Source organism: Lonchura striata, chromosome 3 (assembly GCF_046129695.1).
Source record: "Lonchura striata isolate bLonStr1 chromosome 3, bLonStr1.mat, whole genome shotgun sequence".
Taxonomy (NCBI): Eukaryota; Metazoa; Chordata; class Aves; order Passeriformes; family Estrildidae; genus Lonchura; species Lonchura striata.
Genome location: NC_134605.1, coordinates 49,661,307 through 49,688,426, shown reverse-complemented (window position 1 = coordinate 49,688,426; position 27,120 = coordinate 49,661,307). Strand labels below are relative to the sequence as shown.

The following is a 27,120-nucleotide window of genomic DNA, read 5'->3' as shown; positions in this document are numbered from 1 at the left end:
TGTGCAGTATCTAGTTTTTAGTTAATTAAAGGAAATAATTTAAGGAGGATTTTCTTCATCATTTTTACTGCTACAGTAATTTGTCTCTTAAAAATGAGTACTATATGTTTTTCCGTTGTTGGTTCATCATCCTTGAGTGACCAAGCAAGTAAACTGGTTTTAGGATATGGTATCTTTTACTTTCTATACCTCTGACTTTATTTATGGAGAAAAGCCAGCAACTTGGAAAGTAAGGCACATCTATACAAGACGAAATTCACTTGAGTATTAAAGCATAATTGAAAGTGTCAGGACTTTTCTATCTCCTTACCAGAAGGTAATTTCATGTGAGTCAGGAGGAGGACAGTGCTATAGTTCATTTCTGTTCCTGAATCTCTAAGAAGGAAACCTACTACCAATGCAGAATTTCAAGGTCTTTTATGTGTATATCAAAATAGGGGGAGAAAACTGGAATCTTTTTTCTTTAATTTTAATGGAACTTTTTGTTCTCTAATCTTATTAGATAAATTGAGCAAACCAAAATTATCTCCTAAAAATTTGGAAAATGTCACATATTGTTAAAAAATGTGTCTAGAAGATGTTTGTTTATTTTATTTATTTTTAAGGCATTTCATACAGTCATCTTTGATTACTGATTCTTGTTTTCACTGTTTCTTTTCAAGCCACTGATTCTTGTTTTCAGTCTTTCTTTTCAAACCACTAGCAACATTTGTTCTTTATGCACAGATTAAACTAAACTGATCCTTTACTACAGATGAATCTTTTTTCCCTGTGTATTGTATGTTTATATGGTTTCCTTTCAGTATGTTTTCCAGGCTTAATTTCATCTCGCTTAGTCTTTTTCCATAAACAAAATCCCTCAGCTTGATAGAGATGTTTGCTCACATAATAAATGTTTTACTACTCTGTCTTTATCTGTTTTGTTTTATTGTTCCAGAGAGGATGAGCATGCCCTTATCCAGCAGTACTGTCAGACGCTGGGAGGAGAGTCACCTGTGAGTCAGCCACAGAGTCCTGCTCAGATACTCAAGTCAGTGGAGAAGGAAGAGCGGGGAGAGTTGGAGCGTATCATTGCTGACCTTGAGGAAGAGCAAAGGTCTCATAATCATCCCACTGGTGTCTTATTTGTCATTTTGTTGTTGTTTGAGCCATGCCTGTACTATGTTGAAGATGAGAAGGACCTAGAAGTAATGATTTTAGCAAAAAAATAGAAAACAACCCACAATCAAGGCATTTGTTGTGCATAGGTTGGCACTGTTAGATAGAAGAGGGAGGTGTCTGTGAAGAAATAAATTAGTTTGACTTTTACTTCACTGCCTTTTATTCAATCCCCTGTAAAACACAAGTCAAGACATTGAGCTATTTGTGGTGTTAGTTGTTTAATCTAAGAAGTGTTTTATTTTCATTTACTTGATCAAGTCATCATTCTCCTCCACTTTTCAATATCCCAGGAGTCTGCAGATAGAATATGAGCAACTAAAGGAGCAACATCTTCGGAGAGGAATAAACCCTCTTGCGTCACCTCCTGACTCTATTGTGTCACCTCAGCATGCTTCTGAAGATGCCGAGCTCATTGCTGAAGCTAAACTCCTGAGGCAGCATAAAGGTCGCCTGGAAGCAAGGATGCAAATATTGGAAGATCACAATAAACAATTGGAGTCTCAGCTTCACAGGCTACGGCAGCTGCTCGAGCAGGTACTTGTACACTTTACCCCATATTGCTCCTAGACAATGGATTTCTTCGTGGAGAAAAGGCATTGACATTTTACTGCGGATATTTTCACCATGTACTCTTGGTCTGCTGGAATCAGTCATTTCTAATGAGATATTTTTTCTTACCATCTAGTATAAACCATGGTTAATATCAAATGAGCAGAACATGATTGCAAGTGCTGGAGTGATCATGGGAACTTAGGAAACACTGAGAATCAGACAAGGAAGAGCAATAGCTTTTCATTCATTAAAAATCATGGAAAGAGAATATATACCCTACTCCAAGTAATGATGCCAGCTACATCCCATGTCTGACTTCTTTTACCAGATGCTTTCCTTAAATATATAAATGTTCATTTGTTGTCACTGTAAGTCATTCAGACCTCTCTTAGCATGCCAGAGACAAATGGCCAAAGATACGTCTGAAATACAAAGGAGCAATTAATTACATTAAAAATCCAGTTCCTCTTGAGTGGCACATTTAGACCAATAACCTACAGCAAGGTGGTCTTTCACACAAGTAAATGCTGGAGCTAAGAGATTTTATTGAGTGCTAGTAGCTGGAGATCGTAGGGTTTCCTTGCTGGCAAAAGGAGCGCTGATTGATTTGGGAGTCAGCACCTGGCTTATAAAAATAACAGGAGCAACATATACCATAACACCATAATAGCAGGAGCAACATAGGTGTTGTTAGAGATGGTAGTTTGTACTATATCATATGTGGAAGCTTGAGTAATGAAGATAAATTTGTATTGTCGCCACAGGCCTCCAGCCGGGTAATAATTAGCATTGACTCCATGATTCTAGCAGGCTGATCAATCACTTTATTACACTATACTTATTAAGAAACCCATCCCCCTTACAGACAGTCTGATACCTAATTGGTCAATCAATCCAAACACCATCACCATTGACCAATTAAGAAATTACCCTTTGGTAAACAAACCTCCATGACACATTCCACATGTTCACAACAACAGATGCAGCAAGTGAAGATAAGAATTGTTCCTCATTCTTTTCTCTGATCTTCTTACAGCCTTCCCCAGGGCAATGCCTAGGAAAGTTGTGCATTGCTCTCTGTGGCCAGAGAGCTGCTGCCACATTGCATGAATGTTTTCTTCTAATTAATCATTATGTTTGGGTCAGAGTACAGTAAGGCAAGTATTTCCTGCCTTCCATGAGTCAGGTGTAGTAGGGGATTTAACTAAGCCAAGAAACTGGCTACGTAAAAATGGCCTAAGTTCCTGCTGTAGATCATACTCTCATTACAGGGATTAAGGTATTTTCTCTTTGTTTCACTGGCTGACTTTGTAATTTTTTCTAGGCTCAATAGGATTTAGATGCATCTGTTCCAATGACTTCCCTACCCCTCTAAAAATCTAGAGTAAATTTTTTTGTTGCTACTGTTATTTTCGTATTTTAATCAATATTAGAGTAATTGTAATATTTCATAGGGAAGGTAGAAACTGGTGCACTGTTATTGATAATTTATAAAGTAATGATTTTGGGATAGGTAGCCAATATGGTCTTTCTAGAGAAGGGTTTAAAATCTGCAAATAAACATTGTTAGTAGAACACAGATGTTCTGCCAAACCCACGGTCCCTTGCAGCTTAGTGCTCAGAGCAGAAACTTGGTCACTCCTTAAAACCCCTTTTTTTTTCCCCTAATGTAGCTGAGGATGAGCTCACAATTTTGTAATATTTTTGGATATCTTATACCATTCTTAGTAACACCTTTAGGATATACGTTTTTATTGTGATAAAATGGATGGGAGAAGAGACAGTAATTCTTTGTTATAATTTCTGCCTTGGGAATTTTCCAGGTATTCTGCAGCTTTTCGGTTCAGATAGGGTAAAGCAGAATAGAAGTGACATTTTTCAATATTTCTGACTGTTTACAACTTATTTACTGTGTACTGTTGCTCTTCTGCTTTCTGTCCACATTGTCCTGTCTCTATGGGAGTCATGCCATTCTTCTAATTGTTCCAAATATTATTTCCTAAGCTCTTTGTTTCTACTCTGTTATTTAATAAAGTGGCTCATACAGAGTCAAGTATATGAGAAGATCTACATTACTTCTTTTATAACACATCTGTGGCTTTTCAGTATGCCTTTCTATACATAACATTATTTAATTTACCAGATGTTTCACAAGCTACTTTGAGAATGTTGAGGTTACTCCCCTGATGGGGATTCATAAATTATAAAGAATTTAAATTTTTAGTACTGTTCTTTGAAATTTATTTTGACATTGATAGAATTATGAAGCAGCGCTGATTTCCATTACTGCCCTCTTTCTGAAAAAAAATGACAACACTTCAGCATGTTTTTTGTTTTGTCAGCTTGGCCACTACCATTTAGGACAGCCTTTATCTCTTTCACTGCTTGGGGAAGGACTTTATTGGAAGCCTATTTATATTTATTTGTTTCTTTTGCTTTTACTGCCTGTTCCAGTTATTTTTAGGGGGTAAAAGGAATACCTTTTCTTATTAATGAGATGGATGATTTACTCATAAGTCTCAATCTCAAAATATATAACAATATAATTACTAGCATGAAAGGACACAACTGTCCTTCAGCAATATCTTTGCCATGGCTGGCATTTCATGCTGTTTGTCTATTCTATCAACAGCAAGTCTCCCCATTCCTCTTCTCCATTAGCCTCCTGACTGGTGTTTTATACTACTGAGTATAAAATACTGGAGCTTTTTTTTTCTCTAAAAGATTGGTGTGAGTCTGTCTACACACAGATATTGAGGTAGAGAGTTAATGAAATTTAGAATCTTTCATGTAGTAACTGCTTAATCTAGATGAAAGCATTCTAGGACATTCTGTAGAGAGCACCTTTAGCAGAAATATGCATGCATCCTCACTGCTCATTTGTCTACTTCAGGTCACAATTCTGAGGTTACCATACTATTTTTATTTTAGCAAGCCCAAAGGATTGGTAGCTGTCACAGAATGTCGTCATTTTTGTCTGCCTGATTGATTAGGCTGCCAAAGAGGAAGGTGAAACAGAACTGGCATGTGACAGCTTTGATACCAACATGTTAATCAGACAGAGAAAAAAACAAAGAAGCCATTCTCATTTTTCTTTTTTTCAACCTTTATAGATACTGAATTTGGAAAGTCAAAGTGAGACCTATTATGAAGGGCATTTAAAGTCTGGATTTTTCTCTGTTTTCTCTGAGCTGCTCAATAGAGGTTTCATATTGTATTTGATATTGAAGTTAGAGGGAGCTAAAATCATCTGTCAACAGCTGTATGATCAGGCAGAGAGTAAATAGAGGCAGCAACTCCCTCTCCAGCTGAAAGCAGAAGAGCACAGGAGTTTGTTTCTTTCATAGCTGGGAGAAAAAAATTTGGAGCAAGAAGAGAAATCTGTAATGAATGTGGTAGTAACATTGCCATTTTTGAGGTTTCTTGTGATTCAGACTGGGGATACTGAGGTTTAGTTTGGTTTTTACAAAAAGCAGCAGAAGTCAAGGAAAGACCAGGTATGTCTTAGCTGTCCATTAAGCCATAGAGCACTTCAGGCTCTTCTTTGGGAAAGACACCAGCAGGAGGCATAGTGAAATAAGGCACTAAAAGTTAAAACTGGTAGAAATAAGTATCTCCTTTGAAATGGTTTTAAAACTGCTGTAATACAGAAACAAAACCACAATTTTATAATTTCCTGGAGAAGGAATATTTTTCTCTTCATATTTTTGTTTGGTTTTACCTAAAAAGAAGTTTGAAAACTTCCTGAGACTGTAGTTGAAAATGTCTCCCTTATCCCTATAGAGGCATGCTCAGTATCTCTGCTTTTATTTCTTTCAAGAAGCAGCAGGTGTATAATAACATCTAGAGCTATTTGCTTTTGGTTTCTGGCTTAAGGGCTGTCTGCTGAGTTCTTTTGAATAAGAATGCATGAACTTAATGTGGGTTAGGATGGAAGCGCTCATATTTTGTAGGTGTTATATAATTGGAGTCAAATAGAATGTGATTTTCTACTGTTATTTTTCTTAAGTTCTCCAACAATTAAATTGTTAAATCATGTAAATACAAGCCATTATATCTATATCCTCAACTGGTTTGCATTTAACAGTTTCCAGTATCAGATTATTACATCAAGGCAATTATATCACTACCACAAACCTTCACTTTCTGCTCCAAACCCCACTCTTCAGCTGCTTATCATATTTCCTTAATTTGGAAGAAGAGTTTTTTTTGTTTAGGCTTTTCTTCTTATTGCAGTCACTGGAACTATGCACTGGAACTATATCAGTATGTTTAAATGAAAATGAAGTAATCAGGCATTGCCATCTGATGAGATGAAAGTGTTGTGAGTTTTGACTGTTTTTAAATCCAGCTGCAATATTTCATTCTGACTGCTGTAGCAACATCTGGTACATAAATGTCAGATTTTCCTTACCATTAAGGTTTTCCAAAGTATGTTTTGTTTTCTCTCAGTGTATCCACTGACAATCCTTGTCTGTAGTACTCTTTTATCACTTACAATAGAGCTACTAAGTGGTACCTTGACTAACTCATCACCTGAGTTTGTAGGCATTTAGTTTCTGTCTATCAACATGAACTGTTGACTTTGCAGTGCCTCACTATCCTTGATTGAGCCTATGTGTTGCTGTGCTGCAGTTTTGTGTGTCCAGCACAGATCTTCTCATTCACCCCCATTCACCTGTGCACAATTTATTCATAGTTGCTGCTTGAACAGGGCCAGAGGCAGAGATTTACTCCAGGTGCAAGTTTGCATTTTGGATGATTCACAATCTCTCTGTTCATCTGTTTGTGGGGTGGGCAAGCAGTTACTCCACTGCTGGAGTTAGATTTATTTTTCTGTATAGAAGGGACTCTTCACCTGTGACAAATTTGCTTCCTCTCTTTACCATTACAGCTCTAACATTTCAGACAGTAGCTCCTGGCAATACAGAATTGCCTGGGTTAAGTTATCCCAGGCTTCTCTGATTTAAAATCACCATACTCATTTTACTTGGACTCTTTAGCTGGATTGAAGCCTGGTACTGAGCAGCAAATTACTTAACTACCTAATAGTAATTCACTGTGCACAGAAGTGCCTTGACAGTGAAATCCTTCTCTGGGTTGAAAACATTTCCATTTTTCTTTGTCTTCTATGCAGACTGAAATTTCTTGATTTATTCTTTTAGTTAAAGCTGGCCTTTAGTATTGTCATGCTGAAAGAGATAAGATTTAGAGGAGTTTTACTGAAGACTGTTTTTGTTAGGTTGGAAGGTATTTCAAGAAATTGAGTATTTCAGTTAAGGCTGTGAAGTGCCAAGGAGCAAACTTGTGCACAAATGAACAGCCATTCTGTATTCTAACTCTGTATCAAGTCTCATAGGTACTTGTTCTAGGTACTTGCTCAGTTTCAAAAAGATCTTAAAAGCAATCATCTTTTGTATTACTTCAGTATCTGCTTTTGATAGATTTACTTAAATAACCTGCTCCTTAAGATGTTCAGAAGTAATCTCATTATTTGCAATCAAAAAGATAAGTGATAAGCAACAATTTCAGCTTAATCTATCTCAGATGTAAATATTATTTCACTTTTTATGCTTTTTTCAGAACAATCATTTCTGGAGCTCAAATACTTTATTAACAGTACTATTCCTGAAGGAATTTTTAAAATAAGAAAGGAAGGAAATGAAGGGGAAAATGAGGTCCCTTCCAATATTCCTGAGCTGCTATGGCCTTTTCTTATTTTCTGTCCATGTTTAAATGTAACTTCAAATACACACATGTTTACAGCTAAATGTAATATCAATTTCCATGATTCTTCAAGTGAATTTAAGAGGTCAGAAAAGCTTCTTTTCAAAGTATATAAGCTATTGCTCATAATTTTCAAGAGTTCATGTAGTACAAAATCCTGCAAGTTTGGTGTCTTCCACAAGGCTGAGAAGCAGCATCAGTAGGAGTGATGGCTGGCTACCACTTTTTAGATTTAATGAAGTTGTTTCGAATCTGTCTTTATTTGATTCTGGAGTTCTGCAAATCTGTTCATGATTGAACACCTGTTTCTAAGCATGCTTAGTCATCCTTGTAAAGCTTTTTATGGGCCCCTTGCTGAATGTCCTGTTTGTGTGTGTATATACCTATGCAGATAAATATAATCCAAGTGTTCCCATTGTGTAGTCTTTCTGCAGAGCTGGACTGGGAACCTTGGCATACTGTGTGTGTGTTGCACATTATGTTGTGGTTTTGTGATGCAACAGAACATTGTTTTTAACAAGACCATCAACTGGAGTCTTGTAGAAGGTGTTCTTAGTCTAAATTTTCTTTCAACAAGTTCTTGGATTGGTTGTTTTTTTAACCCCTCACCAGTTGTATAGATCTAAGACAACTTTCAATAGTTTGGAGAAAAAAACAAGAAAGATCATGTAAAAAGGAAAGGAGTAACATGGCTGTATACAAGCTTACAGTTAAATTATGTGGCTACAAGTAACAGAGATTTGTGTCTTCTTGTCTTTACCATAGCCTGAGTCAGACTCCCGGGTCAATGGCGCCTCCCCCTGTGCTTCGCCCCAGAGCTCTGCCCTGGCCTTCCCGCTGGAGCAGGACACAAGCTCACAGTTCCATCAGACAGGTGAGTGCTCTGATCAGATAATGTACTGATGAGGCCAGAGGTGACTACTGGATAGGTTTGTTGGCACCTTCTGGACAGATTTGTAAATCAAAAGGAGCGGATCTTTGCGGTGCTTCTGCTCAGGGCAGCTGGAGGTGTTGCTTCCTCATACTTGTGAAGAGCTGCAGTATCCTAAGAATCCACGTGACTCTGAATTACAGACTTTTGTCGATAGACTCTTTGGTTCCAGCTGTTCTTACTAAGTGAATTTACTGGGAAAATCCATCTTTGCTGAAAGGGGAACCAGACTTCACTGGACCGAAGTGGCCGTGAGCTGTTTGTCCTAAAGTACACACACAGACCCAAGTGATCTGTCAGATGCAAGACCAATGTCCAAATTATGTAATCTACACTTGCTGTCTGCTTTAAAAATTCTTGTGTAATCTCTGCTTATCCTGGTATTTTGATGTTCCCACTCCCAAAAGGCTCACATCTTTAGGAATAATTCAATATTTATGGGTACAGGCTCTGCACATAAAGGGATTTTAAATTCTCCAGTATCAGAACTCATTAATTTCACCGTGAGTTAGCAGAAATAACTACAGACCATTGCATAGACAAAAGTAGGGGAAAAGAGAAAATATTTTCCTCACATTATCTTTTCTAGAAGTTCCTCCTGTTTCTGTGTTTGAGCTTTGTATTATAGATTAAATATTACTTTGTTTCTGTAGAAAACAGGAAAAATATTCTCTTGCATACTGAACATTTTTCATTCAGCATTAACGTATGTTTTTACTTTATCTGGAAAAACATGGAACTTGAGTCTGATTTCATGCAGTATGAAAGATGCTGTCCAATAAAACTGCCAACAACACAGCCAGTTATGTTCCCTAACCATTCTCTTGGCTAATTTTAAGCAACATTTTTCAAAGAGTTGGCAAGGGGGATTTTAGCACTACTGAAATGGCTGGTACATATTGAATAAAGACCATCTAAAAGATAAATGTTGGGATTTTTTTCAGAGAAAATGTGGTGTATTCACTCTGAAAGTTACATGACAAATCATCTGCAATTGGAACAGAATTTTAATAGAGTAGCTACTGAGTTTAATTCCCTCACATTGTAATTTTATTCATTTTAACTGTAAATGTTTATATACTGTTCCTTGCTGGCAACTTCTAGTTAAATCCTGGATGCAATGGTTAAGTTTTAATGAAAGAGAAATGAGTTTGACTGCAAATCAATAATGTAACTTTCATGTCCTCTCCCAAGGCTGGCAATTATCGATGATAGTTCCCGCACATTACAAAGGTTTCAGGTACTGTTTTCCTTTGAAATATAAAGGAGTAATTAACTGGAATATTGGCTAAGAATGCCTTTTAGAATGTTGTTGTCTTTTTTTTTTTTTTTTTCCTCATCTTGTTACAAAAATGATTTTTGGTTGTTTTATCTGCAGATGACTTGTTAGTTCCACCTCATGATACCAATACAGATCTAACAGATGTTATGGAGCAAATCAACAACACATTTCCAGCTTGCTGCTGTAAGTTTAACAAAATATGTCTCTGAGAATCATATTGAATTTAAGGTCTTTTGAAAAAAAAAATCATTATTGTGGTATTGACTGGAAAAAGGAATATCTCTGAGGAGATTTCTTGTGTGTAGATATGCAAGCTACATAATTCTGTCCCTTAAAATTCCTCAATAGATACTATTTGTGAAGGTAGATAAATGTTCTTGTTTTAAGTGGAAGCAATTCACTATAAGAAAAACCTGTAGCTCAATATGGAATTTTCAGCAGTGCCCAAATATGGGGAGAGACATCTAAAATCTCACTACCTGCTGATAAAAACCTTTTGCAGAACTTAAGTGAATGTAGATTCAGAATTTCTGAATGCAGTTTATGTAATAAAGTTTGAAAAAGTCAGACAATTAGTCCTTAGACTAATTACTGAACTAGTTATTAAAGAGACCAGAGGAAATCTGTGAATGCAGCATATAACACCTTTCCCTGCTTAAATGCATTGGAAGATGATATTTTATTCAGTGTCTATTAAAGAGAGATCAAAAGGAAAACCAGCTTGTTCTTATGCATGTCCTGTATCAGCTGACATACATTTCCACTGATCCTCCTTCCAGTGTCACTGCACTTACAAAAGTGAGAAGCTGTCTCATGTATTATGGTAGGTTTTGTAAAATACATTTATACATATACATGTCTCTCTATATATATATTTCAGCTCTTTTGCCTTAGAAAAACAGTAGTGAAAACTTTGATGTATTCTCAAAACTGTTGAAAGTTTCAAATGAAATGTAATAATAATGATCAGTTTTAAAAGGCAGAAGTCAGAGAGTGGCTGTTTACGCCCAGGAAGCATCAAGACTATGCTATTTTGTAAACTCTGTGAATCTTGTTAAAATCCCCCTTTTATCTCTTGAACACACATTGCTGCATCCCAGAAGATGCACCTTGGGTGCTTTGAAAAAGCAAATTAGGTTCTAGCAAAAAATGTCTTGTTTTAGCTGTCCTTTTTAATTCTTGATGAGTTCAATAATTCAGATCCCCTTGTTCTGCAAATTAAGGAGTTGATTCTAAGGAGCATCTCATTTGAGGTCAACAGCTAGTGGAGCTGCTCAGCACACTTTGAGGGTGTGTATGTATACAAATCAGTATAAAATGCAACTCAAGCATTTGTTCTTGGTTTTGAAAGTTTCACTGTCTTGCTACGTGATTATACATGTCATTTGGCCCAAATGTCTTTAAAGCAAATTGCATTGTGTCAGGACAAGCTTGGTAATGATGGCTGTTCTCCTGGGCTGAAAAACAGAAAAAAAAAAAATCTCTGATTCCATGAACAAACACCTTCAATGAGACAGGAGAATACTGCAAGTGAAAACCATGGATCCTTCATATTGTCTAGCAGATCATTTATGTTTAAAAGAAGGCATAGTTCCAAATTTCATGTGATTTTTCCCCATTGTCAGTCTAAACCACCTTGCCCCAGTTAGTAGGTACTACTTACATTTGCTCTCATTCAGTCATTCTATGTCTTTTACTTGGGAGTAATTTTTTTTTAACTGTCAGATTCATATCTTAAATGCTTTAGAAGCCTGGAATGAGGATTATTAGTCTGGCCTTCCCAGAAAAGTGCATTAGACTCTGAATTTTTCCAGGGAAAACTGTGACAGACTATCCAAGTCCACCATCTTTTCCTGCTGCCATTTGAGAGGGATCTATCTTCCTGGGTGGACAATTGACAAATTTATTCTTTAAGACTTTAAATTATGTAGATTCCACAGACTCTCTAGGCATCACAGTATTCCTAACCTTAAAAAATTACATCCTTAGACTCTTTGTTGTACCCAGGCTCAATTTTATCAAAACTGCCTTCATGTGCAACATCCAATTATTAAAAAATAATAAAGCCAAACCAGAAAGTAAAGAAAAACTTCCTTTACAACCTCATCTTTACTTGTCTTTTCTGCCACGGTCACAGACTCTATCAAGGAGATTCTAGCATCTGAGCCTTATGCAGATAATTTTTATCCCATTTTGACTGTTTGACAGAGATGGTAGTCTTGCTTATTTGTTTTCATGGGTTTCAGGTTATAATTCATCTTGAAGTCCATCTTTCTATTTATATAAAATATCCTTTATGAAGCAATTATTCATATAGTAAAGCCAGCAATACTTACAATGGTGAATTTTGTTGTTTTGTTGGTTTTTTTGTCCTTCAGATCCACTAATCAGGGATGTAATGCCCCTTTTTTCTTCCTTATGTATGGAATTGGTCCTCAGAAGTAGGCAGATGTACAACACTGCAGAAGTCTTGTCTGTGCATCTGATGTTCAGAACAGAGCATTTTAAACAGATGATACTGTAATACATCACTCAGTGGTTTAGATATGGTTACAGATGGTGAAAATGAAACAATTCATATTAACTATATAATCATAATGCTATACATTTGTTAAAAGTAAGTTTATGAATAATTAAATCATTACAACACATTTCTAGTTAAATGTATAGTCTTTTAAAGTCTTTTTTTTTCTTCTGTAGTATGTGTTTTCCTGATAATAACTTTGTTTTTAAACTGTCAAGATGCAGAAGTATGTAAATTTATAACTTTTTTTTTTTCTATTTGCAGCAAGTTTCACTGGCAGACCACAGGTATGAGACATATTGACATACTTGCATAGGCACTGTAAACAAAGTAAAGCAAGTGAAAAGTTCTGTTAGAGCAAAGGGGCTGGGGAGGTTTTTGTCTACATTTTTCTCTAGGGATCTATTTGGGAGCTAGACTGATACAACAGGAAGGCCAGATTCCAGAATATCATAGGTAATAGAAAATTTCTATGTCAGGCACTGCCACAGGTATGATGGTTCTGCAGGTCTGTGTTGCTATCCAGATGGATCCAGCTTGCATTTATTTGAGCCAATTAATTTTAAGCCATCATCAGCTTGCAAGATCAAAGCTGGTTCTTGCAAAGATGTCCATATGTCCTTGTGCCCTAGTGCCCACAGTTCCACTTTCAGGAGCTATGGACACCAGTGCACAAGGATCAGGAGCCACACAGCTAACACCTTAGGCATTACATTAACCTGCACTGAACAGGCGACCACTGCAACAAGGACTTTAAACACTGCAGTATTGTCAGCTTAGATTTCTTTTAACTATTTGCCTCAGTTATTTGCTGAGTCTCAGGCCAACACATGAAATTTTTTTTAAATAGAGGGGTTTTGTAAGATGACGTTGCAGTCCTGAGCCCAGAGCAGGCAGAAGTTTCTGCGCGTGCTCACACGTGGTACTGATGTTGTTTCTCATGCTTGACAGGCCATGTGAGGGGTTCCTCGGGCTGTCAGCCAGTGCTCCCAGGCGTGCAGTACAGCCCTGCTCCACATCTGCCGGCCGCGCCTTCCGCCTCATCACCAACCTGCACGGGACCCGGGACACGCCACGCGCTCCGACCGCGTGTTCCGCTTGAAACAGTACAACACTGAATACCCAAAGACGAGGATGTTGTTTTTATAGTATCTTTTTTTTTTTTTCCTTCTTCCCTTTCTATGCAACTGTAAATTAACGAGCAGTGGAATATTTGTCACTGATTTGTATAAATATACAGCCAGGGGAAAAGGGGCAGGGGGCTTTATATATGTTCTTTTTGATAATCGTAAAGAGAACTGCATAAGGAGTTTGGAGCAAAACGTTACATTTATACATTCCTTTCACCTCTTTGCTTTTGCATTGTAAAGTACCCTTAGTTACATTCTCACACATGTAATATTCTGTACCGATTATTTGTATGCTAACCATCTGACCACACAGATTTCAGAATATCCTTGCATTGTTTTCAGCATTGGCATATGAAGTTTCCATAATCTGCATTATTGTTACTGGTTAACAACAACTGTCATTAGGTGCAAGATACAGTATTTTAATTCAATTAAATAAGGTAAATGCTCATTTCAAGTCATAATTAGCATCTTCATATACCTAAGTGGTATTTTTAACTTCCTTTTTGTTATTTCCAGACAACACTCCATTCGGAGGATTATTTTTTTAAGCTTTACTTTGAATTGGGAGATAACTAAAAGAGGACTTAGATGATAGCTTAAGTTGGTTTTAGTAAGAGCTAAGTTAGTATAATCCTTCCCAGCTTTGTTCAGAGACAAAGCTTTGCTGTTCCCTGCTGGGCCAAACTTGTTTCAAGGTTTGGAATTTACAGTCTATGAAGTGAAGCTCATTTCTGTGAGATCCCTTTTTTTTGTCTGCCTCTTAGAAATTAAGAGACAATTAGAAAGCCCTTTCCAATACTATTAGCAACAGAACTTTCTCCAGAACTGCAGTGCACGTAGATATTATCATTTGGCATTATAATCTTGCAGATCATCCTTATCTTTAAAATAATTTATTTATTTTATTACTTTTGATAAGGATAATTATGAGAAAATATGTCACTGATCGTCTGATCTTTAGTTTAAAGATTATCATAAGAGATTTTAATGCCTTCACAGAGTTTACAATGCTGCATGGACACTTGCTTTAATTCTAGGACATACCTTTAATTGGTAAAATTGCATGCAATATCTTTCACGTATAGTAAAGAGAAACAAAGCTGTGTTATTCTGAATTATTATTGAAGGAAAAAAACCCTTATCTTAAAATGGTATTGAAAGAGGTGTAAAATTCTCTACTGCTACTAGAAAAATGCTAGGGAACATAAAAAGAGCAGTCAGGAATTTCTAGTGGCTTTGTGAAGTTTTGCCAGCCAGACTGTCCTGCACCCACAGTATTTACTCCTGAACTGCTGCTGCTCAAGGAGTGATCCAGGCACAGTGTTGACCACCTTCTACTGTTGGCACCAGTGCCAGTTCTTTCTGAACCCTTTGGCAAGTTATTTAACCACTCTGCCTCTGTTTTCCCATCTGTAAAATAGGGATGATAGTGCTTACCTCTCAAAGGTGATGTAGGACTTGGCATTTCTACAGAGTTTTTCAGATGCTAACCAAGTATTAGTCTTGAGCAAGTGGAGCAAAGCTATCAAGGTGAGAAGATGCTGCCTCCTGTTAAAATGTAAGCCCACATTTTACAGAAGAGGAAAACCATTACCACCTTTCTACCTCAGACCTATCTTCATAAGTAGTATTGGAAATAGCTTTACATTCTGTTCTCTGCAAAGTACTTGGCTTTTATCAAGCTACATAATTATCTAGGAAAAGAATCTTTTAAAATACTCCCAAAATTAAGTATAAAAACAAATCAGTAGTGAATTTGTTGAGTTTTATTTTTGTTCTGAATATGAGGTTATGTATAAAGTTGTTTTTCTGCTTGTGTTTGTATGCATCCTTTGTCCTCTGCTGGCAAGTAAATGCTGCTTCAAACACTACATTGTAACATTCTTCCTCTGAGATAATGATAAATAAAAGGAATATATTACAGTAACAAGAGAAAAAATATGGAGTTCTTCCAAATTTTGTGGGCTTCAAGGATGTCACATCTCATTGCTAAATGCTGAAAATTTCATTCTGAAGATTAACATGACCAAGCTGTTTCTGTGTCCTAGCTTTTTCTCTATGTGTTTTGAGTTTATATAAATGAGATTAAGCAGTAGGTTTTTTTCCTTCATAAATCTGGCATATTTTCTCTAGCTTTCCATCTTGAGTGATTTTAGTCTGTAATCTTTCTCAGCTTCATGAGATAGTAAATCTGATAGCTGAGAAGCAGACTGTTTTTTTTTTTTTTAATTTTAAATCTTCTGTATATGTATTACAGAACAGCAATAATGCCTGAAGCCGTGTCAAATAGGAGAACTGTATATTAGTCTTGAGGTTTTTTGGTGACTTTCAGTCAACATGCTCAGCTGATTCACAGCATTAGGTATTCAGTCAGAAAGTATATTTTCTACTTTGTGTTGCTTTCAGGTATTTGCACTCATGCAAGTTGTATTAATGACTGTGTTAGAATTGCTATACTTACAGGAGAAAAAAGTCCAAAGCCCTAACAATTTTGTTTCCTTATCATAACAGTTGGCACTGGTTTCATGTTTAGTTGTTGGGTTTTGTTTGGATTTTTTTTTTGACTCTAACAAATGTCAAACATAAGTGTCAATGTAGTGACCTTTTCCCTCAGTTTGTGAAAGGATGGTTAACAAGTAAGTTGTAGGAAAATACCATTTAAGTCATTCAGCAGTTAGCAAGGAATTTAACTACAAAAATAATAATAGATCAAGTCAAATTAAGTTCTGCATTTAGAACAATAAATGTGTCTTAAGATGAAGAGACTACTAGATTAAAGTGTGTATTAAACCAGACAACCTGTCATTTAAAAAAAATAAACATTTTACTTATATGTTTGTAGAGTAAGAGGCAGCATAAGAGAGACAAATGGATCAGTACCAGGGCCTGACTTTGGGGATAATTTATGAAAGTGCTCCTATCTACAAGTTGCACCCTCTGTACCTCTACTGCCAAGGTAGCAGGTGCCAGAGGTCTGTGATACTGCCACCTGTAAGGAAGGTACTCAGCTTAAAAAGTCTTCCTTCAGTGCTGTGCCACAAAGGTACTGGCCCTTGGCATGTGGAACAGAATGACACTCATTTCTCACCAGCCACAGGGATTTTCTCAAGGATGCTGGGGACAGTGTATGGCCATCTCTGGTCCTCCATGCACAATGCAATGGTGAGCACTCCCCTCTCTTCTCCACCCAGCCTTTAGCTTTAAGCACTAACCAGCCTCTTGTGCTGTTATTTTGTCAGGCCCAATAAAGCCAACCTGATACTTTTCATGAGAAGGATTATGTCTGAATCCAAAATACACATCTATGCAACATCAGGAGGGACACCCTCCTGCACAGCCAGAATGGATGGTATTGGTTGATAGCAGTTTAAATTCTCATTAGAAAACACCCTTAAGCTGTATTATTAACATGTCAGTTCATTTTCTCAGAGAAGATGTAAGATTGATGCACCTAATTAGAATCAGAGGGTAGAAGTCCTTCTGCTATTGGGGCTTCATCTTCAGAGGAACTTCCACAGTGAAACAATCATCTTTGTATGGGTGGTATTATTTCTTTTTAGACCAAGATAAGGCTCTTCACATGTTAAAAACCAAGATAGATTATGAGACACCAGCCCTGCTAGGTCAGAAATACTGGACACAGACCATCAGCACGCACATGACAATTTGTGTCACCCCCTGGTTGGGGGTTCTGTCCTCTCTTCTGTTATTTCTACAGTTGGGAAAAAAAACAACAACACAACCAACCAAGAACTAATCCCAAACAGCCCATGAAGTGGCAAAATCTAAAAACCAAACAAACCTTAGTTTAGCCAAATTAAAACTGTATTATTATAATAGGCAAGTTTTGGATGTGCGCAGTATACTAAAATATTCTTTTAAGCATTTCCAGTACAAATTACCTCTTGGGAAAGAATTTATTCATTAGATATATATTTTTTTTTGTTCTCTACTTTAACATAGAGTTTCCCTAAGAAAATCCTTCAAGAAGGCTTTTTTTTGGAGCACTGCAAAACTGTAAAATGAATCCTGTCTCCTGTCACACAGAAATGAAGATGTCATGCCATATGGCTGAGAATTCTGTTCCCACAACAACAGCAATAAAATCCGTCTTACAAATCCTGGCAAGGTGTAAATTAATAACAGTGGAGTATGAAAAAAAAAAAAAAAACAAACCACTTTTAGGGGGGGAAAGAATATTTGAGCAGGAAGAGATCTCTTACATCTTAGAAGCAAAAAAGCTGTCAGTAGTCATCAGTTACTTTGTTTCTCAGTGTTCTTGAGGCTGGAAAAGGTGAAATCATTCTTGGCTCACATAGCTTTGGGAATGTTATCTTCTGTCTTTAATACCATTTTCATGATGTGCCAGCAAAAATTTCAGTCCTTACAACTTAAATTTATACATAAGAAAGAAAAGCTGCATGTGAGAGCAGCAGCCACCTTTAGAAGGAGTAGGTAGTGTTTTCATCAGCTGCTTTTCTAAACACCTCTGAGACACCAGGAGTGGGCTGGCTCAGCTCATTTTCCCAAGCCTCTCAGCAGTGCAGCAACTTGTGCAGCCAACACAAAGGTATCAATTAAATTTAAACCTGCTGATTAAATGTGAGAATCCAGGAGAGCTGCACAGAATTACTTGCTGTGCTAGTCTTGAGTATATTGGACAGGAGAAGAAAATTAAAAAACCTCACACATCACTTGAGCATCTATGCTTTGCTATCTGTCCTCTCCTGTGTCATCTGTGAATCTCTATTTACTATTAACTATTCATGCTTTTATTAGTCACTATCTTTATGCAGTCAGATAAACTCTGAAAATGTCTGGTTTTCTGACTGAGGTGGGTTGACCCTGACTGGATGCCTGGTGCTCACCAAAGCCTCTCTATCACTCCCTTCCTCAGCTGGACCTGGGAGAGAAAATATAAGAAAAGCTTATGAGCTGAGAAAAGGACAGGAGAGATCACGCACCTAACCCACAAATGAAGTGTACATTAATAAATAAGCAATCAGACAGAAGATACAATAGTAACTGCCACTGACAATTCACATCACTGATTTAAATGCAAACAGGAGTAAAGAATGCTCATTCTTTAAGAACGTGCCACTTACCTTCTTCCAATCCTCAGGATCTTCCTCTGTTCCCCATGGCCTTCCAAAGGTAATTAAAAACAGTCTTGCAACAATATCAGTCACTTTTCACAGTGCTCCTGCGTGTGTCCCAACATCCCATGGGCAGTTTGTTCGGTACATCCAGTTTGCTTAAGTGTTCCCTAACCTGATTCTTCTCCACTGAAGAGACATTTCCCTTGCTTCAGACTTCTGGACAGTCTTACTACTGAAGACTGAGGTGAAAATGGGATTCAGGACCTTAGGTATTCCTGTGCCCTTTTGTCACCAGAGCCTCTTCACCAGCAGGCTCATGTTTTCCTCAGCCTGCTTTTTTCTGCTGCTATCAAAGTCATTCTTTGTGCCTTTTGTATCCCATATCAGGCCTTGGCTTTCCTAACCCTATCCCTGCAGAACTGGGCAGTATGTCTGTGCTTTTCTTTATCCCCAGACAGGCTGAAGCCTGCTCTCCTGAGGCCTGGGATGCGATCCTGCTTTTTTGCTTTAATCCCATTGAAATCCTGAGCACTGTTACTTCATGGTCACTGTAGCTACAGCAACCCTTAACCTTCACATCCCTTGCCCATTCTTCCTTTGTGAATAGGAGGTCCAGCAAGATCTCTCCTCTCACCAGATTCTCAGTCATTTACCTGAAAAACTTGTCACCAGTCTACTCTAAGAAATATTCCCTCAAGAGTTAGTATAATTCTTGCATGATGTCCCAAAAAAGTCTTTTGCCAGAGAATTGCAATACGTGACTAGAGGACCTTTTAAACACAGATGCTTTGGTTGATTTTGTTTAGTACCTCTGAAAGTATTTTTGTGAGCAGTTGTGAGAAGTCTAATGAATGGCACCAACACCCAGACAAGTGAAAACACCCAGCTGTATTTCTGTCTCTCCAGTGCCAGCAGCCTCTGTGGAATGGAAAGTGTAGCTCTGACCTACTTGCTTTCAAAAGACTATAATTACAGCACTTATCAATTTTCTATGAAATACAGACACGAACAAATAGAAAACCCAAGTGGCTGAAACATGAGCAGAATAACAATGTTATTTCATCCCCTAGAACCCAGTTCCTGCAAAGATGATGCTTGCAGGCTGAAAACTAAAACCAGTGAAATGACAGCAAGCTATCAGAATAACAGTTGAGTTTAATATGAAATGTGAGCCAGACTTTATACACAAAGAAAGATATACCACAGCATTTGTCAGTCTGCTGCCTAGACTTGGAATTTCTCCTTCCCTAAAATGTCTGTTTGCTTGCTGTGACAGGAAAATTAGTGATAGCTGTAGCAGTAGAGAATTATTTTGACTTTCAAACTCATCTGATTTCTGAAAGTGCAGATAGTGCTACGTGTTTGGTGGCAAGGGGCTGAACTGTGCGCCCAAAGCTGGAGTCAGCACCCCAGCCCTGGTGTCCCCAGATAAAAGGGAATAGTCACTCCTTTTGATGTGCAGATTAGTTTTATTGGGATGCCCTCCCTTTGCTGCCAGAGTACTCTGCCTTGGGATAACACACAACCATCCATGGAGAAGGTAGTAGGTGATAGATGAGGCCGCAGACTTCCTGGTTTACTCACTTAACTCAGAGCTTGGTAGCATTTGGCAAAGAAATTCTTCTGATAGCTATTCACATTCTTGTTACTGCAGGCAGTTTGGTTCTCCTTTCCTGCAAATCACAGTACTTGTAATGCTATTTAGAAAAATGGGATTAGGAGATAAATATGTCCTAACATGCCACTTTCATTTAGTTGCTCTTGCAGAAGAATGCCTTGCTTTCCCAGGCATTGACTAATATGTGGGTTTGAGTGACTTCTTTCCTTCACATGTCCAGAGACAGTCAACCTTAGAGCATTAAAAAGCCAAAAAAACAAACCACACCTAGTGTTTTAATTAAAAATTATATAAGCTTGTCAATGTTGTTGCTCACTTTATTATTTATGACATCTCCTGTACTTTAGAAATTACTACTGAGTGGACAAAACCAGTAGACTTTCCATTTCTCTGCCCAAAACAAGGCTCCCACTGAGAGCTTCTTGGAAAGTTTGACTTAAAATAACAACTTGATGAGCAGGAAAAAACATCACTGTACATAAAGAATCTTAAACCTGTCAGCCTTGTCTGCAGTCACTGCATTTATTTATTAGCTTTTAACCCAGTTTCAAATGAAAGAGAAGTTTATAGCACATCTGTTTCCACAGAGATTGGATAAAATATGGCAGTTTAGTTAATGATAGTATTTTCTCTTAATCTGTTTTTGCTTTGCTAGCTGATATAAATAGGTGCTTAAGAAAAAGAGGGTTTTTTCCTCTAGTCTCTAGTAGTGATATTATGCCCCTCTCAAACAAAATGTACCTAGCAAGAAAATTATATTATGTGATTAAAACCAAGATATTCTACACCTCTCTACCTTCCTTCCTAGACTGGCAGAAATGACAAGACAAAAATCAAAAATATTAATCCTATAATGAGGCAGATGCAAAAAGATCAGTCCTAAGGACTGCCCTTCCAATAGGAAGTGCCTCAAGTAGCAACACTGAAGATAACATGGCATTATTTCAGTTATATGTATATATACACAAATATAGTATATTATACTTTTCTATATGCACACACTGGACACAGTGTATAAAAGGACAGTATTATACCAGTGAAAGTTTAATGAACATTTATGAATAATAAAATAAAATGCAACGAAAAAGAAATCACAGCTGGCTCCCACACCATCTGCCTTGGCATCTCCCTAGGGCTCATTTCTCCCCATCAAGGGCACTCTCCCCTCTCAGGAGAAGCACTGCTGGCCCCTGGAGGCTCCCACCCCATCAGGCACTCCTTGTCCTCCCCACCAAGGAGCAAGGTAAGAATGGGGATATCCCAGTTTAGGCTCCCCATCCCCAACCTGGGGCCACTTAATATTCTAGTTCAGCAACACTCAAAAGGGAAAGCTGTGTTTATCTGGTGGGCATTAGAAGCATAATGGTGGTAATTAAGTAATAATCACCTTAAAAATGTGCTCTTATCTTAGAGCTCAAGAAAGAACAGAGACTGAAAGCTGGGGCTATTATCTCCTGCTTTAGCTCCAGGGAAGCAAGCACCGAATAAGCATTCATATCAAAGTCAGTAAATAATTTGGCCAATTACCTATTCCCACATCACCACTGAAGTTTCTTGATTGAAGATTGCAAACATTTATGTTTAGCCTTCAGCTTAGTATTTAGAGTGCCATATAGGAACTGAATCTGCATTAAAAATTTATCCCTGAGTTACTGCAACATAAATACAGAAAAGTCAATACAATCAGTACTTATGTCTCTGTGAGCACAGACTTGTAAAAAACATTTCTGTGTTACCACAAACCATACATACAAGCACAGGGTCTATCATAGAATTAATTGCCCCTTCAGTTCCCCAAACACCTTGATTTTGCAGGGTGAAGGCAAATTTAATATACATGTTAGTATTGCTGGTAAAGTACTCATTTTAGAATTACAGCAAGAAATTTCAATGTGCACTGAAATACTGAATTTTTCTAGATGTTTCCTTACTGCTATCCTTCTCCCTCAAGAAGCCCTAAAAAATGTTTTGGGAGTAGATGGGCAGCTCCTTCCACTTCATCTCTTCTGCAGTGCACAAAGTGCACAACACACTCACTCTGTGCCAGTCCAAGTGTGTGCTCTGGAATGACTCCTCCTCCTTTCCTCTGGTATTTCACCAGCACTATATTATACTGCACATACCTTTAGTCAGAGCCAAGGAATAGATTTGCCAACCCACTGTCTCCCTGTGACATTTGCAATAGGCTTAAACAGATTTAAAGCGAATATATCTGCAAAGGTGTCAGCAAAAGCCAAATTTCAAGAAACTAGATTGGCAGTGAGTAATTAAATACATTCTAAGCCAGAAATTTGACTTTGTTGTCAACAGACAAGGAAAAATATAGGATGTCCAAGAAAAAATTTAAAAATCAAGTTGAATTTAAGGTAAATCAATGGCACTAATATGGCATTAGAGGGACATTAGACTTCTCAGAGGTGTTCTTTCTGCAAGACTCTAAAAGCAAACCTACATTCTAGCTGTGGGTCCTGGCTACTTAGGCACTAAGAACTTGCCATCTGTGGCTGCAGGTTTCCGTAAGGGTACTGGACTTCCTAATGGTAAATTTATTTGGTATTGGATTTCTTAACTTTAACCCTTTGTATGGAAAGAATATTAAAAAAAAAAAAAAAAAAAACAAAAAAAAAAAAACCAAACATACAAAAAGCCCACACCAAGAGCTATTCTGACAAGATTAAATAATCAGCAGTGTAGGGCCCAGACTTTAAAACTGTGATTCTCAAACACTCTACCTTTGCCAGAAGGCAGACAACATCTAGAATTCAGGGTTCATATCACAGTATAGACATGTTTGTGGCAGAGAATAAAAGGCTGAACCCAAGAAAAGCCTAAAGAATGCAATACTAATCCTGCTTGTGGTGTGCTTTAGCCCTCAGCTTTTTACACACCTTGCCCTATCTTTTGTAAAAGCCCAGTGGGTGTTTATACCTGTTAACAATCTCCTTCTCATTGGTAGTGCATTCATACTCCTAGTGCTCTCTCCAAAACTGGTGGCACTTAAAAGATTTCTTTAAGGAATTAATCTCAGAAGCATTATATTACCAGTTTTTTCTTATGCTGCAACTACAGATGGATGTTTGACAGTAATTATGGCCTCTATTTTTTTGAGAGATTTTTTATTCTTATTACAATGACAATGGACCCTGCTGTCCAGGGTTAGCAATCTACGTCAAAGCATTTACAGGATACTTAATGGGTAGGCACTTAATCATACAGAGAGCAACTAGGTAAAGGCTTAAACAAGCAACTTAAAGAAATAAATAATAATAATTTAAGACCTTGCTAAATTTAGCAAAATTTTCTAGCAGCTATTTGCCTACAGCCCATTTTCATTAACTCATGCCATTAAAATATAGAAATATATACTACATTTAAATGACAAAACAATCATCATTCTAAACATCAACAACCATCAGGCATTCTTTTCTAATAGAAACAACTTCTGGGAGAAGTCACTTCATTCAAAAAACAAAAACTAAACCAAATGCATAGTATGAAGAGTTCTGACATTCCATAGGAAAAAATTAATCCCACTTCAGTCAAGAGTCTACTACTATCCACTAAACAATCACTTCTTGTCTGCATTGATTTAAAGCTCTCTTTACTAGTCCTTTAATAAGTTAACTGTTCCCTAGTTTGTGTGCCTCACATATATAAACTGACTCAGACGTTCAGGTTGCCATCCACGGTGGCTTTCCTAACTGCGTACCACCAAGGAACACCAAGGGGAGGGGTTGTTGGATAAGATGATCTCCGGGTCTCAACCAGTCCATGAGTCTGTGAAAGTGTCTTAAGATTAAAAGACTTTTTATTTATATTGGAAGACTATACTAGAAATAAATATTTGTACACAGTTAAAAAGTAGCAAAGTATAAAAAAAATCACATTGGTGAATGAAGTGCTTCCTAGAAAGGCGCAGGAAGCCCTTTCTGCAGCTATTTAATTACTGCACCAGCTTGCTAAGAAATCTCCTTCACCTTACCTTCCTGACTTCATAGAGCAGGAAACAACAGCTTTTCAGCTCGTCTTTCTTTCTCTTTACTCATGGAAAGTGTTTTTGCCTTCCTGTTCACTAGAGCAGATCCTGAACATCAGTGTATGTTGTGAAGGAGGCAATATCCAAGAGTGCCAGTTGCCAAAGTTACAAAATTGCTGACATAATTTTCATATACCCATTTGTATTTGGCATGGAGATCTTAATTCAGATTTATTTTTCCTTTGTACTCAAGAGCTGCACAGCCACTCAGCTGATGGCTCACTATGTCACATGCACCTATTTCACCACTAGTGACAGTGAGTCACACTCTTCCAGCCACCTCTCCCTCAGCCATTCCAGGTGCAGCCAGAGCTCCTGGACACAGTCACTCCTCTGGAAATTATTCAGGACTACATAAGAGGGATCCCATTCCAGTACAAAAAAAAAAAAACAAAAAAAAAAAAAACCCAAACAAACAAACCCTAAAACACTTTCAGTTTTTGAGAAAGTCTCTATACACAAAATAATGAAAGTATAAAATCTGAATAAAAGCTTCAATTCATACTCCAACCTCTACACTGTCAGTTTTCTCTTTCAGTACCAAATTGATAGGCATACAATGCACAAATGTAGAATGAAACCAAGATTACTTTTCAGTCCAGCACCTCCCTCCTAGGAGGGAGGGAAGCATCTCAAGGCATATCAGACCAAAGCCTGGGGAAGTAGCAGCCATGTGCAATGCCCAGCTCAGCTGGACAAAACTGAATAGTTTGAGGGTCTCCTACTCACCTGGGCACCATAGCATCAGACAAATCTTCAGCATAAAATCTTTCTTTGCAAAGGCTCAGCTGGGCCCTGTCTTAGCATCCTTCCTCCAGCTTACAACCAAGATGCAGCTCACAATGAATTCTACTGAAACTTAGGGGGAAATAACAGCACCATGCACACAGAGCTGTTGCTTTCCAAAGGTATTATAAATTAAATTATTCCATTTGAAGTCACAAGCACCCCTTCAGTTCCTCCTACTCTTTTCCCTTGTTGCCCAAAAACAAGCCAAACCCCTGAAGACCACTCAGTAAAAAACCATAAGAAAAGGCTCTTCAGATTGCACTTCTGCTGTGCTCTTGGGAAAATTAATATCAGGTTAAGCCTCAGGCATTGCCACATTTGCCAGTGAGCTGCAGCTCTTTTAAATAAAGATAACAAAACCACAAAAGAGTCCACTGAAAATGCTACTCCCCAGGCACTTCAGTGCAACCTGAGCTGTCACTGAAGTACCTGCACTGCAAATATCCACATTCAAAATTGAAAGGAGCCAAAACCCAGCACTTTTTGACTATCATGGGAGTTTTAAGAGGGCTCAGGTCTGATTGCTCCAGTACTGTAAATTAGAGATAGCCTCTTGGCTTTCACACCATTAAAAGTTCACAGCTATGAGTGCTCTCAGTGTGGCTTTGGTTTCAAGAACATCAGACTCAGAGGAATAGTTCATACCACTTCTTTATTTCAAGCCAGAGGTGTTTTGATTTGGGTCTGTTTGGATGTTTTTGAGAAAAATACAATTTTCCTAAATCACTGGATTTGTTATCAAATCCCAACTCCTACCTATAAATCTAACATGATTTGATCTAAGTAAGTCTACTTATTCTATCTCTATTGCTAGTAAAGCCTGAAAGGAATCAGTTTTTGCCCTGCAGCAGCAGAAAATCTGTGGATCCCCCAACAGTTTATCATCTACTTTTGCAACTTCATTCTGTAAGAGATCAGGCAGCTACCAAAACCAGAGCCCTCTTGTACATTATTGAGCCTTACAAATCATTAGTGCTGGCATCTAAAACTGCAAAGTACCAACAGCCATAGTGACAAACAACATGAATTTACTGCAGTCAGAGAAGATTTTTTTCAGCTTTGACTTGAATGCTTTAAATAAGGGCCATAGCAGCAGGCAGTACTTATCTTCTCTCTCTAGAAGGTGAAGGGGAGAATCGCTGCCACAGAGACAAAACTTCTCTTTCAGCCACCGAATCCCTCTTAATCCCATTCCAGACTCTGTCTTCCCCAGACCCCATCACTACCATCCTCCCCATCCCACAGTACAGCAGAGGCACATCTTACAACCATCATCCACCCCCCACCCCTAGAGGGGATGCTTATGTAGGAACCAGAGCAAAGAAAGAGCAAATTGAGCCAGTGAAGCCTAATTGCTGCTCCACCAGGCACAGCTGGAAAATAGCTGAGCCATCCCAGCTGGGCTCAGGTCAGCTGCCCTCACTCTGGGCTTGTTTGAGCCTCAACAGCTCTTGTCTGCTTGCAGGGGAAGGGGACTCACTGCAGCTTCCAGGAAGAAGGATGTTCCTTCTCTTGTTAATATTGATTCTGTTAATTTTCTTTTCTCACTGGTGTTCCCAGAACATTGTTCTATTCCAACCCATGACTTTTACCTTTTGTGCTTCCAACTGGAACAAGTAGTAGGCCTGGTTTTAGTGGGGGTACTGAATTGGAGAATATAATTCCTAAACCGTGTCACCTGTGTGTTCCTGGCCCAATTTCTTTATTTTCTGAGGGAAGGGAGAGCTGGTGCCTGTGAGTTGCAGAGTGAAGCTGAATCCCTGCAGTGACTGAGGCAGAGGAGAGATGCATAAGCAGCTCAGTTATGATGTCTGGCAAAGCACATTTTGGTTCAAAATTAGTTGGTTCCTATTAAAGCACACCTCAGAGAAGGCAAATGTTCTGCCTTTCCCAGCAAATGTCAGATGATTTTTCCACCATGCTGGCCCTGCGGTGCCCCTGAGTTGTGTGCCAAGGGTTCCCAAGCAGCAATGCTCACTGAAACACTGCTTCAGCTGCTCAAATCTGATCCTTAATTTTGAGACGTTTGGTGCTGGATTTGATTATCTTTTATTTTTTCTCTGATTGTTATTCTCCTGTGGCTTGCTTAAGCATGCTCCCGAGGTTAAAAAACAGCACTGAAGATAAAGGCCTTCATGGATTATCATTTTAATTAGGCAAGTCTAAATTCCACTGATCTAGATTCATTGAATATAGCCTAACCAAATAAAACTTGTTACCTGGAATGTCCAAAAGACACATGTATAGCATAAAGATACCATTTCATTT

General features: G+C 38.0%; 1 protein-coding gene across 3 annotated transcripts in view; it reads left to right on the top strand.

Annotated features, from left to right (window-relative positions):
* The window catches only part of UTRN (utrophin), a 305,876-nt gene extending 290,695 nt beyond the window's left edge, over positions 1-15,181 (top strand). For 2 of the 3 annotated variants that reach the window (XM_077782132.1, XM_077782131.1), the window contains 6 exons: positions 938-1,096; positions 1,452-1,695; positions 8,206-8,314; positions 9,750-9,836; positions 12,442-12,464; positions 13,129-15,181. In XM_077782132.1, the coding sequence (XP_077638258.1) occupies positions 938-1,096; positions 1,452-1,695; positions 8,206-8,314; positions 9,750-9,836; positions 12,442-12,464; positions 13,129-13,137 (631 nt within the window). In that variant the 3' untranslated portion in view covers positions 13,138-15,181. Of the gene's footprint in view, positions 1-937; positions 1,097-1,451; positions 1,696-8,205; positions 8,315-9,749; positions 9,837-10,432; positions 10,477-12,441; positions 12,465-13,128 lie in introns of all 3 variants that reach the window. The other variant, XM_077782130.1, reaches the window with a different exon arrangement.
* Positions 15,182-27,120: the final 11,939 nt, after the last annotated feature.